Here is a 12974-nt window from a genome sequence, read left to right as displayed (position 1 = left end):
CACAACCAAATCAATGACCGGAAGCCATTAAATTTAAATAAAACATATCAACAGACACAATTTTTGTGAGAAATTAAAAATTATCGTCAATAACTTATTTAAATTTGATATAATATACAGTTATATAAAGCTTAACTATATTAAAAAGTATGCAATAAAAATTATTGATAATAAAATTATTTTTCGGTGTTACGATGTAATCATACAATACCGCAATGACTAGATATATTTCGAAAAAAAATAAAAAAAAATAAACTATAAGATTTAAGTAATCATAAAAAAATTATAAATAATCAGCATTAAATTTCAACACATTATCTAAATTTAATTTATTATCTGCAGAAGAAATTCTAACGGGCCCACCCGTAATTATATGGGCCCCAAAACTTGCCAAAAATTAAATATCAATGTGCCAACTGTATCCCATTCGCTTGCCTTCCTTTCGATACACGTCTTTAATTCTCTCCTTCCTATGCATTGCAATTTATATATCACACACACACACACACACACTCTGTTTCCGCCTCCTTCTACAGTTCTATGCAAGAAATCACACCCCACACTCCGCGAATTATCACCTTTCGGACTTCCCAATCCTACGTAGAAACGCGCACTCTGCTTTGCTCTATACTTTTTTGAAATCCTTTTCTTCTTTCTTGAAAAGATAGAACCCTAGCGACCGATCGAGGGAAAGGTGAAGAGAATCTCAGAATAGTGAATGCAATGACGATTTTGATGAAATGTGAGATTCGGGGTCAGACCCAAGAATTTTCTTCATACCCATTTCACCCTTTGAGAATAATGGCCTCAAGAATGCTTTGCTTCGCTGTGTTTGCGGTTTTTGCCGCCGTTGGCCGCTCGCAGTCACCTGATGCGGCGGTTATGCAAGACCTCAAGAAGAGCCTCAATTCACCTAGCCTGCTCGGTTGGGTCGACTCGGACCCTTGTAGTTGGAATCACGTTCAGTGTTCCGCGGATAAACGGGTGACCCGGATCCAGATCGGAAATCAGAATCTTGAAGGGTCTCTCCCGTCTAACCTCAATAAACTTACGTCTTTGCAGATATTCGAAGTTACGCAAAACCATCTCACTGGCCCGCTGCCGAGTTTTGCGGGGTTGAGCTCGCTTCAAACCCTTTCGCTTAGCAGCAACAATTTCTCTTCAATTCCCTCGGATTTTTTCAATGGTGTCAACTCTTTACAAAGTGTTTACTTGGATTACAATCCCTTTGACTCGTGGGTTATCCCTGAAAGTATCAAAGGTGCGTCTACTTTGCAAGTTTTTTCAGCCAGTGGTACCAATATTTCCGGATTACTTGCCTGATTTTTTTGGGCCTGATACGTTTCCGAGCTTAGTGCGTTTGCGTTTAGCTTTTAATTATCTAGAAGGCCCGTTGCCATCTACGTTCTCGGGCTCTACCATACAGTCTCTGTGGCTCAATGGTCAGAGGGGTAGTGTTAGATTGAACGGTTCGTTGGATATGTTGCATAATATGACTCAGTTAACTGACGTTTGGTTGCATGGAAATTTCTTTTCGGGGCCATTACCGGATTTCACTGGCTTAACTCAGTTGCAGAACTTGAGTTTACGGGATAATAGTTTGACCGGGCCCGTGCCTGATTCTTTGGTTGGACTGAAGTCACTGGTCGTGGTGAATTTGACGAACAACAAGTTACAAGGGAAGACTCCGAGCTTCAGTGACACGGTACTGGTGGACATGAGGGTTGGTAGCAACAGTTTTTGTTTACCTGATCCGGGTGTGAAATGCGAACCACGAGTTGATACCCTTGTCAGTGTGGTCAAGGATTTTGGATATCCTGTTCAATTCGCTGAGGTTTGGAAAGGGAATGACCCGTGTGCTTCTTGGAAGGGGATTACTTGTAGCAGTGGGAAGATTACTGTGGTGAATTTTCATGGAATGAGCCTAAATGGAACTATCTCTCCTAACATATCACAAATCACGAACTCTACAGAGATTGATTCTGTCTAATAACTTCTTGACAGGTACTATTCCCAATGAATTGACTAACCTTCCCGATCTTACAGTGTTGGATGTTTCAGATAATCAAATTTATGGACCGGTACCAATCTTTAAGAGTAGTGTGTCGGTCAACACTAATGGAAACTTGAATATTGGGAAGAATGCTCCACCTCCACCACAGGGTGGGAGTGGAAATTCTCCTGGATCCACTTCAGATAGCGATGGAAGATCGAGCGGCAGTGGGAAGAAATCATCGACTGGGGTGGTTGTAGGATCGGTTGTTGGTGGTGTTTGTGCCCTCTTCTTCGCCGGAGCATTGGTCTTTTGTCTTTATCGAACCAAACAAAAGCGATCTGGTAGAGTACAGCCACCCCACACCGTGGTTATACATCCTCGTGATTCTGGGTCCGAAGACGCTGTTAAGATTACTATTGCCGGTTCAAACATTAATGGGGGGATGAGTGAGACTCAGAGTCATTTAAGCAGTGGGCCTAGTGACATTCACATTGTTGAGACAGGTAACATGGTGATTTCTATCCAAGTGCTGAAAAATGTGACAAACAACTTTAGTGAACAAAATATACTAGGCAGGGGCGGATTTGGAACGGTTTACAAAGGGGAGTTGCATGATGGGACGAAGATTGCCGTAAAGAGGATGGAATCTGGAGTGATGAGCGAAAAGGGATTAGACGAGTTCAAGTCTGAGATTGCTGTCCTTACAAAAGTCAGGCACAGGCATCTGGTTGAACTTTTGGGATATTGCTTAGATGGAAACGAGAGGCTGCTTGTCTATGAATACATGCCTCAGGGGACGCTTAGTAGGTTTCTTTTTAACTGGAAGGAAGAAGGGTTGAAACCCCTGGAATGGACGAAAAGGCTGGCTATTGCCTTGGATGTTGGTAGGGGTGTCGAATATTTGCATGGTTTAGCTCAACAGAGCTTTATTCATAGGGATCTTAAGCCATCAAACATTCTTCTTGGAGATGATATGAAGGCTAAAGTTGCAGATTTTGGGCTTGTTCGCCTCGCTCCTGATGGTAAAGCTTCAATTGCTACTAGATTGGCCGGAACTTTTGGCTATCTTGCACCGGAATATGCAGGTATCTCTTTTGTTCATTTGCAAGGGCTTTATTTGTTTGTTATAAAAAATCATGATAATTGTTTCATGAACGTTTTTGTGAATGTTTGCTGCTGATTTTTCCTTGATTTGCTCCTTCAAATTTTTTAGTCAGGAAGAAGTTCTTTGATCGCACTGGCATTGTTATTTTCATGCTTAAAATTTAGCAGTCTTTAATCTTGAAGAGATTGGCACAACCCGCCTGTTTTAAGTTCTGTTCTTTATGCTCGTGCTAAGAAGATATGTTTCGTGCTATTTGTTCACATCTAAGAACATTGAATCTAGCTTTGTTGAATCTGAAGATTTGACAATCAATCGATCTATGGGCTACAGACGTTTTATATGCGGTGGTTTTGTATTTTGGCAAACATCATTTTGATGAGTAAGTTGTGAAGTGTCGTTGCTTGCCTCATCTGACAGTGGTTTCTTTGCATAATTGAATAGTAACCGGCAGAGTGAGTACCAAAATCGACGTATTCAGCTTTGGAGTCATTTTGATGGAACTTATCACCGGAAGAAAAGCCTTGGACGAGTCTTTCCCGGACGACAGCCAGCATCTAGTACCATGGTTCCGCAGAATGCTCATCAACAGAGACACCTTCCGAAAATCCATTGATCCTACCATCGTCCTCGATGAAGAAACTCTTTCTAGCATCAGCACTGTGGCAGAACTGGCCGGCCACTGCTCCGCTAGAGAGCCACATCAACGTCCTGACATGAGCCATTCAGTCAACGTGCTGTCATCTCTCGCTGAACTCTGGAAACCATCGGAACCAGCGGATCCAGATGATGCATATGGGATTGATTATGATATGACCTTACCTCAAGCAGTCAAGAAATGGCAGGCTCTTGAGGGAATGAGTTCCATTGATGGCTCCTCTTCTTACCTTGGTAGCAACGAAAATACTCAGACGAGCATACCGACTCGGCCATCTGGTTTTGCTGATTCGTTCACATCAGCTGATGGACGTTGAGATTGGGGCCGAGGTTAGAGTCTTTCTTGTGTATTCTTCTGTCTATGAAGCCGCCTTCCCCTCGTAGCTTTGCCCATGTGCACGAATGGTGCTCGCGTGATTCAAATTCCATTGGTTAATCGAAGGTGGTTAATCTTAATTTAGAGACAACCCCTTTTCTTGTTTCAATGATTTCTTCAAACTCAAATAGTTTTAGTTAGATTTTATTAGGTGAGTTGTCAAATTCTAATTTCATCCCACCCTTGATATCTAACATTGCATGCACGCATATTATAATTTTATGTGCGATGATTAGTCACATAACCTGAATTTATGATATTCCTCTGTACCTAAAACCAAACCCTATTAAATTAAATAATGTAAGATAAACTAGTTTAAAATTCTTTTTTCAACTGATTATTTTATTAATATATTATGGGACAGAGGTGAATGAATTTGATCGAGATTGGACTTTGAAGTGCCGGCCAGCCAGATTTTTTTGTCCATTTAAAAATTGTCCAATTTTTTTCTGCAACCATGTCTTTTTGTATACCGGATTTAGTGCCAGATAATTAAGGGTGGTTGATGTCTTTTTGCTGTCCATTGTTGTAATAAATTATAATTTGTTGCTTCTGTGCAAGATTTGACTCTTTGGTTTTGTTTGCGTTTAATAAATAAATAAATTTTAAAGTCCACACGAAATATGTAAGCGATATTAATTTTGTATGCTCGATATAAGCAGTATGTGTAAACATTATGATTTGACTTTTTTTGTTTTTGGGTCGCGCAAGTTATTGTTTTAGATGGGACTAGAGAAAAACAAAATCAATATTAAAGAAAATATAAGAAACTGATCCATTAATGTTAAATAACAATTTAATGATGAACATCAATCAGAATGAGTCGATTAACAATAATGAACTTTCTTCTTGGTAAAAGCAAATTTTTTCATACATATTGTTACTAATTAGTTTGATTATTTTGGTTGGATCGGTTATATTTTTATATATAAAAATTCAATCCTTTTAGCTGTATTTTTATGAAAAGTTTGGATCCGCTGGGTTATTTCAAAATGACTTCAAGAAAAAAAAAAGATATTTACTTTATCATGCTTTCCTAGGCCCCATCAATATATTTGAGGTTAAAAACGTTAAACGTCGATTTAGCATAAATTTGGTAAGCAAATAAATATTTATTTTAAAGAGTGGGGTTTGGGCCATTTCACTAATGTATTTGTGATTAAACATGTTGGTAGTGCAAACAAAAGAATTAATATTATCAAATAATGTTCTACGACCAAACTTGACTCCTTGATTGATTAGTTTCGAATAAAAATAAGCTATCGACAAATCGTTGTTTTAAAACGAAAAATACGACATTAATTGATCAAACGACTGATTTTGTCTTTGACCCATTGATTGATTAGTTTTGAATAAAAATAAACTATCGATAAATCGTTATTTGATACGAAGAATAAGACTTTAATTAATCACACACGTTTCGAACCTTCCCTTGCTCGTTGACAACAGTACAAGTACGGAACCCAAATCACGGTTTTTCAAAATATGGAAACACGTTTTTGCGGAGTCGGTGGGTCCCACGAACCCGTTGACAGATTGGGGTCAAAGCCTTGGACTCAAATGCTATTCAATTGAAGGGCTTATTATTATTATTATTATATTTTATGGACTTACCGAATATTCAATGGTCAATATTCAAATCTCTTCCCAACAATTTTCCTTGCGCACACACTTGCAACCGGTGTTGAACGTTTCTTGAATTTAAACCCAAGAGTCTTTTTTTAAAATTATTGTTCAATCCTTCTTACTATGTTTTGAAAGTTGTAACGCGTACCAAAAACCCATAAAGCATACGCGACATATATGCGCTTATATATACCATCTCAAGTTCCCAAAAAAGAAGCAAATTAAACCTGACAAACTTGAAATTACCCGATCAAAGAGTTACATATATTCTTGATCAATATACATTTGTTTTCAATCTTTATCTTGTTTTGTGTAGTTTTGATTCATTTCACTTCGTGCTTTAAGATGTTTTTGACTTGGAGAAAGCGAAGAGCTGCACGTCGTGCAGCGAAGAAGCGAAGTTTGGAGGAGGACGATAATGCTAACATACAGCTAGCAATACCGAGTCATTTTCGTTGCCCGATTTCACTCGACTTGATGAAAGATCCAGTGACGTTATCGACTGGAATAACATGCGACAGGAAGAGCATCGAGAAGTGGATCGAGGCCGGTAACGTTACATGTCCCATCACTAAAATGGTCTTGAGAAATCTTGAGCCTATACCTAACCATGCCATAAGGAAAATCATTCAAGATTGGTGCGTGGAGAATAGGTCTTATGGGGTGGAAAGGATTCCAACTCCTAGAATTCCTATAACTTCTCATGAAGTTTTGGAGGTTCTGGCAAAAATCGAGGATGCAATACGAAGAAATGACCATGAATCTTGCCTAGGGTTGGTGTCAATGATCAACTCTTTGGCTAAAAAAAGTGATAGAAACAAGAGATGTATTGTCTCGATTGGGGCGGGAAGGGTTTTATCTGCTGCATTTGAGGCCTTAACCAAGAGGGATTCGATCCATGAACACGTTGCACTACATGAAGAAATCTTGTCCATGCTGACGATAACATTAGCGTCGTCTCTTGATGAGGAGACAAAGAGTAATCTGTCCACAAGTGAATCCTTACATTCCATAGTGTGGTTCTTGAGATTCGGGAGTTTGTCCAGTCAAAGAAATGCGGTAATAGCCTTAAAAGTAATACTTTCTTGCAATGATCAAGAGATGGTTGAAGATTTGGTCAAGATCGAAGGGCTTTTAGATGCATTAATGAAGTTGATCCAAGAGCCCATTTGCCCCACCACAACAAAAGCAAGCCTGTTAGCAACGTACTACATAATAACATCATCTCAGTCAAATTCAGTCAAGGAAGCGATCGTATCAAGATATCTTGAAATGGGGTTGGTTCAAAATCTTCTTGAAATTCTCGTGGATTCGGAAAGAAGCATATGTGAGAAGGCTTTAGGTGTTTTGGATGGGATTTGTAGCCATAGCGAGGGGAGGAACAAGGTGTGTGAAAACGTTCTAACAGTGCCACTTCTGGCGAAGAAATTGTTGCGCGTTTCGGATTTGGCTACAGATTTTTCCGTTTCGATTCTATGGAAACTGGGAAAGGACGGTGAAAATGGAGAAGGAACTGTTGCGCTTGAAGCTCTTCAAGTAGGCGCTTTTCAGAAGCTGCTGTTGCTTTTGCAGGTTGGTTGCAATGAAACAACAAGGAGAAGGTGACTGAGCTTTTGAAGATATTGAATCTGTATAGAAATAGCGTGGAATGCATTGATTCTTTGGACTTCAAGAATCTCAAAAGGCCATTTTGAAGACAAATTTTACGATGGATCGAGTGAAATCAACCTTATTCATTATTGTTTTTGGATGCAACAAATTTACGTACGATTAGTATATGCATAATACAATCCAATAATAAATTATCACACATGCTGTATTTTACATAGCACCATATAGATTTGTTCATATTTTAATTTGGGCTTTGTTTTGATTTTATGATATCTAAGAAAATTCAGAAGGAACCGAATACATGCAAGTGGATTTGAAGAATAAATGAAAGTTTAATGACAGAAGGTAATTAGGACTAGGTTAGAATGTGGTGTAGATTCTTGGAAAATATTTTATGCTTATTTTATTTACTTATCTTCCTTTGTTTCATTAATTTCAGTCGCGGGACTTCATTGTTGCGTTTATTTTATGTGTTTAATGAATTTATTTTACTTATTTCTTACAAATTTTGATGTTTAAAACGATTTATTTTATCGTTTCATTGTGGTGTTTAATGGATTTATTTTACTTCGCTAGTTTTTGGCACATATGGATCACACACACACACACTCACACACACAAACATACAATCTTGCACGAAAAGCTCAAGAGCCGGATCAATTTGTTCGCACCATCTTGCCTTAAAAGTCGAACCAAGTTCAGAATCAGCACTTTGAACCGTACTTTTAAATTGCTCACCAATGTCAAAGCCTCTTTCATATCTTTTCCACTATTACTCTATTCCGTAAGTTTTAAAAAAAGACAACCTGAAAACCCACCCCAAGTTCCGATACAACGTTGTCTTGAAAAGAAACGCCTTCTCGCATTAGAATTGCAGGAGAGATGGCTGGAAAAATCCTCTGCATAAGAATATAGGCTGCACTTTCCTAATTGCCGACCCTCTCCATTCTTTCGAGGGCCAACTTCAAATCATCTCCATATATATTGTTGCCTAAATTGAAAAGTGGAAAAATCGTCAATGATTATAGCAATGATTTGCATTAGTCTTGATAACAAGTCTGAACGCGGACCTCCTCCTTCCCGCTGAGGCTTCATGACATAGTATCCAGGTCTCTTGATTGCATCCTTGATAATGTTTGAGTCGTCTAGACTCCACAACCCAGCAAAGCATTTTCGTACTTTGGCAATGTCATCTTTGTTTTCAAGAAACCTGCTAGGAGAACAGAGAAAACTCATCCGAGAATGCATTGAAGGTAAAGATTATAAAAGCTCGAGCAGTCACAAAACCTTTGTGAACTCTTTCTTACCCTTGATTCCAAATACAAGGTAACAGCTTGAATAAATTTGAAACTCAAAGAGAAGAACACAATTCATATCGAGGAACCAAAACCTTCACTGAATATGTTTACTAATATTTTGCATTTACAAAACTGTTTTTGATGTATCACTGTTCGAGTATATTGGGTTTTGCCAGCTCTTGTTGAATCTTCTTGGTGCCAGCCAAATGATAAGAAATTGAAGGACATTTGACCGCTGATGATTGTTCCATCAGTAAACGAGCTTTCCATTCCTACCAAGTACCATGAGAACTTTAATTCAGGCGAATAGAATGAACACTGGCTATATCAGTTCCACTGATTCTAAAGAGGAAACACAAAGCAAAAACAAGTTGACTCACCAATTCTGAAGGATAATCAGTAGGGGAATAGCCGGCTCTAAAGTAAACCACTGCAACTGATTCACCATCCCTATAAGTGTAGCTCTAAAGGCTCAAGCAGACAAGCTACCAAATTTGAGGTAATATTTAAGTCTCATTTAACGCTTACACAATAAGTGTTCCATCTGGCAGAAGCTGTCCTTGTTCATCAATCTCCACCAATGTCTTTCTAATGCTTCTAACATGATATGTATATCTAGCTAAGGATACATCACTGGGGGAAATCTCACAAAAAAATAATAAAAAAGAGGATAATGATACATAAAAATGCCGTAAATGGTAAATTCAGCATTCATGAGTTGAAAATGGATATCTTTCCTTTAATACTGTGCAAAGCCAATGTTGATCATACATGTTCCGTTCTTCGGTTTGAACCACAACCATAACCACAGCACTGAATAGCATGTTAATTAGGATGGTGATAAGAAAATTCAGGGAGAGAAACAGCTTATTATAAGTTAACCAACCTTGGGTTATTATACTCGGTCCAAGATTTAGCCAGTGCCTCCGCAAACTGACCAACCGTGTTATTTCGTGGAACCCGTCCAGGATCTAATGCGAGGTGCTGCTTGAACTGTTGAAGCAGGCTCCTGAAAATAACGAAACCCCTCTTTATATTCACCTAATTTGAATTGTGAATAATTTGTGGGTAATAGATAACCCAGACAGCGAACTAAAAATGCAAGGGCAATATTTTCCAATACAAAATGCACAATAACCAATCGGCGAAGCTGTTCCCCTCCACATTCTCTTCCTATCTTTTTTATTACTGCACCCAACCTCTTTCTCAACCAATGGAAACCCTTATTTTTATAACAGAATTCAAAAGCTGCAAAACTGACAACCTAGAATGTTCTTTAGTACTATAAACTGCTGCAACAAAAACTGACAACAGTTTATTTAATAGTCATCAGAATCTAAAATGACACAGAAACCACCACAGGACAGTAGAGGATCCAAATTATCCTAAACTTTCAATTATTTTAAGTATTCCACTCTTTACGTTATATATCACAGGTTTTATCATTTTCTGTTCATCACAACATTTTAGGTGTTTACAACAAATTTACCAGGAAATAATAGATAAAGTCCTATTGGAAGAAACACGTTTAGAGGATACAAATAATATTTTTTGTGCCAGATTCTAGCTCAACAAAGAACCAAAAAATTGTAAGCAATAGTTCCTTGAGCTTAGTTGAAAAGAATTATAACGCCTCGGGAGTAATGTTTTAGATGCAATAAACGTCAATATGAATAATATAATTGAAAATAACAAGTCATAAAATATGAATAATATGATGGAAAACGACGGCACGTAAAGAAATTAAGAATATTATCTAATAAAAATGAAGGAAATACGAAAATCCCCTGAATAACCTGTGAAGTTCACTAACAAGACAGCTCAGTCCAGGAAAGGAAGATGAAATTGTGTTGAGCTCTATTTGGAGAAGTAGATTTGTTTCTGAACGATGTAGTCCTAAGCGTATATCCTAAACAGTACTATCTACTTCAATTAATGTCCACAAGAGATCTCATCAAAACTAGTTTAGTTTGGAATAAGATGGACAAAATAAAGTTGAGCTGTGAGTTATGAATATTTTAATAAAGTGCAAGGAAAAGATAATTAAAGATAACAATTAAAAAAAGAAGAAAATGCCAAAAAGAAACATTGATAGACCAAAATGTCTGACAATCCTTCTTCCCAAGAGTATGTAGGCACTCTGAGTATGAGTAGCAAATTATGCAATTTGTATACCATGAATTCAAAAATTAGTTTCCGTTCACCAAATTTAAGTTGAACATAGACATTTTTGTTTACTTGATATTTGAGTTCTAATAGTATTTCCACAACGCCGGGGGGGTGGGGTGGTGGGGGGGTGGGCAGGGCTTCATTGCTTAGTGTCCCAATGGTGGCATCATGGATAAGGAAATATAGATTCTAAAAAAAATTAATTACGCCTATCACTTGAATGAGAAGGAAATTTTTTAAGTAGTTTCTACATTTGTGAAACAAAAATAACATTTAGGCAAATTATCACCAGCAACCATTTAACTATTTTCCACTAATTATTTGAACTTAATCAAAAGAAACTAAAATTAAAATAGCAGAACGAACTTGAATGAACTGAAAAGTGTTAATTTACAATCTTTAACATAGTAATTCTTTCCACCTAACTATATGTCAAAGAAGAATATTAAACCCAACCTGTTGGATTACTTTCTACTCTTTACTTTTTTAATAGAACAATGTACCTCAATCTTCTTTTCCACAAAATTTGCAATCTAAAAAAGTAACATACTTCTAAAAAAAACATCATTATAACAAAACCTACTTCAATTAGTTTTGGGAGAAGTAAATCTAAACATGAAGATACCTCTATCTTGTTGCTGTCTAAAATCGTGGCGTGAATATCCAGGAGTCTAGATGTAAAAGCATCCACTCTCTTGGTTCTAGAAAGAGAAGGTGAGCAATGCAATTAGTGCAGTGAAACAAAAAAACAGAAAAGGAAAAAAATACATAAAAGATAAAACTATGCATTACTTGGTTCAACCAAAACTTAACAAAAGTATGTTTAGGGTCAATTAGGACACACAATCACTTAAAAATTATGGCAAACCACGTCGTTAAATATGCATTTGTGTCATCCATCAGTTCTAGGTAAATGGTGAATGAATGAATGGATACACAAAGAAATGTTCCACTTAGATCAGGAATGCTTCAACCTAGAGAGTGAATCCTGTAGGAATTTCCCATCCAAGCTCACACGGTCAATGAGTTCATTGAAAATCGGAGCAACTTCACAAGCTTGCTTCCAACAGCTTTCAGGAAACGGCAGAGGCAGCAAAGATATTGGAGCATGAACCAGGCCGACTCCAGGAACTCTTCCTGATCTCTGCAAGTTTATGAAGATTAAATCTAAAACAACCTAATAATTCAGCTGAAGAGAGTCGATCGAAATTAAATTAGAAACATACAGCGGCATTGAACTAAATCAGCTAATATATATCAGGCATCAAATGATTAATTTTGAAACCGAAAAGCAAGACGATCAGATACTAGCCTCACAATTCACTGCAAAAATTCAACTAAAAATAAGAAGGAAAAAAATTTAAACAACACCATTCTTTACTCGGATTAATACCAACTAATGACGGTATAAACAACGATAATAATACACACGACTTCTTAGAATTCAAGTAAACAAAAAAGGATAATGCTAAAAAAAAGGAAAAGAAATTATACAATCAGCTATTTACTCATTTTCAACCTGCGAATTCCTGTCCCCAACAAGAAGTCCACGAAGAGAACTCCAAACCAGAGCATCATAAGTCATTTCCTGAACCAACTTTGAGTCGATTTTGTGAGGATCAAAGATTAGTTTTTTGATTCTCAATCTCTTCACTTCGGCCGCATTTCAATGGAGTCACTGATGAAGGCAAACTCTTCGCCATGGAAATTGTCAAGGGTTCTATAAAATGGACTTGAAAAAAACCGATCTTGGGATTGGAAAGACGAGGCAATTTTGATTTATGATGAACAAGTGTGGTAGGTAAGGATATTGTGATATCTGAAAGCATGAAGAAAGCGAAGTGGAAGATCTTACTTTACTGCCTTTTCTTGTTCAGTTTCTTGGATTCAACGGAATAGTTTGGCGTGTCCTTCAGTTGCTTCGGCCGCCGCTGTGGCTGTGGGCGGAAACGATGGGTGGAGGCCGATACCATTAATTTATTCTAAATTATATTAATATTATTATAATAATCACTAATCTTATGGAATTCGCGGTTTTTGAAACTTGTACATATAATGGTTTTTCAGCTAAATCAGTTTGTATGAAGTTGTTAGTTTTTCTTATTTTTTTAACATTTATATTAGTTTAATTGAAATATT

General features: G+C 37.3%; 2 protein-coding genes and 1 pseudogene across 2 annotated transcripts; 2 read left to right on the top strand and 1 right to left on the bottom strand.

The window, feature by feature from the left end:
- Positions 1–448: 448 nt before the first annotated feature.
- Positions 449–4325, top strand: LOC142552734 (receptor protein kinase TMK1-like). Its single transcript, XM_075662508.1, is given in 4 exon segments — positions 449–1311; positions 1313–1963; positions 1965–3081; positions 3543–4325. Coding segments are annotated over 4 exon segments (2886 nt in total). The 5' UTR covers positions 449–723; the 3' UTR covers positions 4073–4325.
- Positions 4326–5950: 1625 nt separating this feature from the next.
- On the top strand, positions 5951–7496 carry LOC142554381 (U-box domain-containing protein 20-like). The gene has a single exon (XM_075665047.1). The coding sequence runs from the start codon at positions 6103–6105 to the stop codon at positions 7360–7362; it is 1260 nt and encodes a 419-aa protein (XP_075521162.1). The 5' UTR covers positions 5951–6102; the 3' UTR covers positions 7363–7496.
- Positions 7497–8019: 523 nt separating this feature from the next.
- Positions 8020–12825, bottom strand: LOC142552733 (glutathione synthetase, chloroplastic-like; annotated as a pseudogene).
- Between the last annotated feature and the right edge of the window lie 149 nt (positions 12826–12974).

Source organism: Primulina tabacum, chromosome 8 (genome assembly GCF_025594145.1).
Source record: "Primulina tabacum isolate GXHZ01 chromosome 8, ASM2559414v2, whole genome shotgun sequence".
Classification (NCBI taxonomy): Eukaryota; Viridiplantae; Streptophyta; class Magnoliopsida; order Lamiales; family Gesneriaceae; genus Primulina; species Primulina tabacum.
Note: the sequence above shows the minus strand (reverse complement) of the source record. Positions and strands in the feature narration are given on the sequence as shown.

Excerpts from the sequence above, each read along its gene's own strand:
- LOC142554381 (XM_075665047.1), top strand. The coding sequence starts at position 6,103 with ATGTTTTTGACTTGGAGAAAGCGAAGAGCTGCACGTCGTGCAGCGAAG.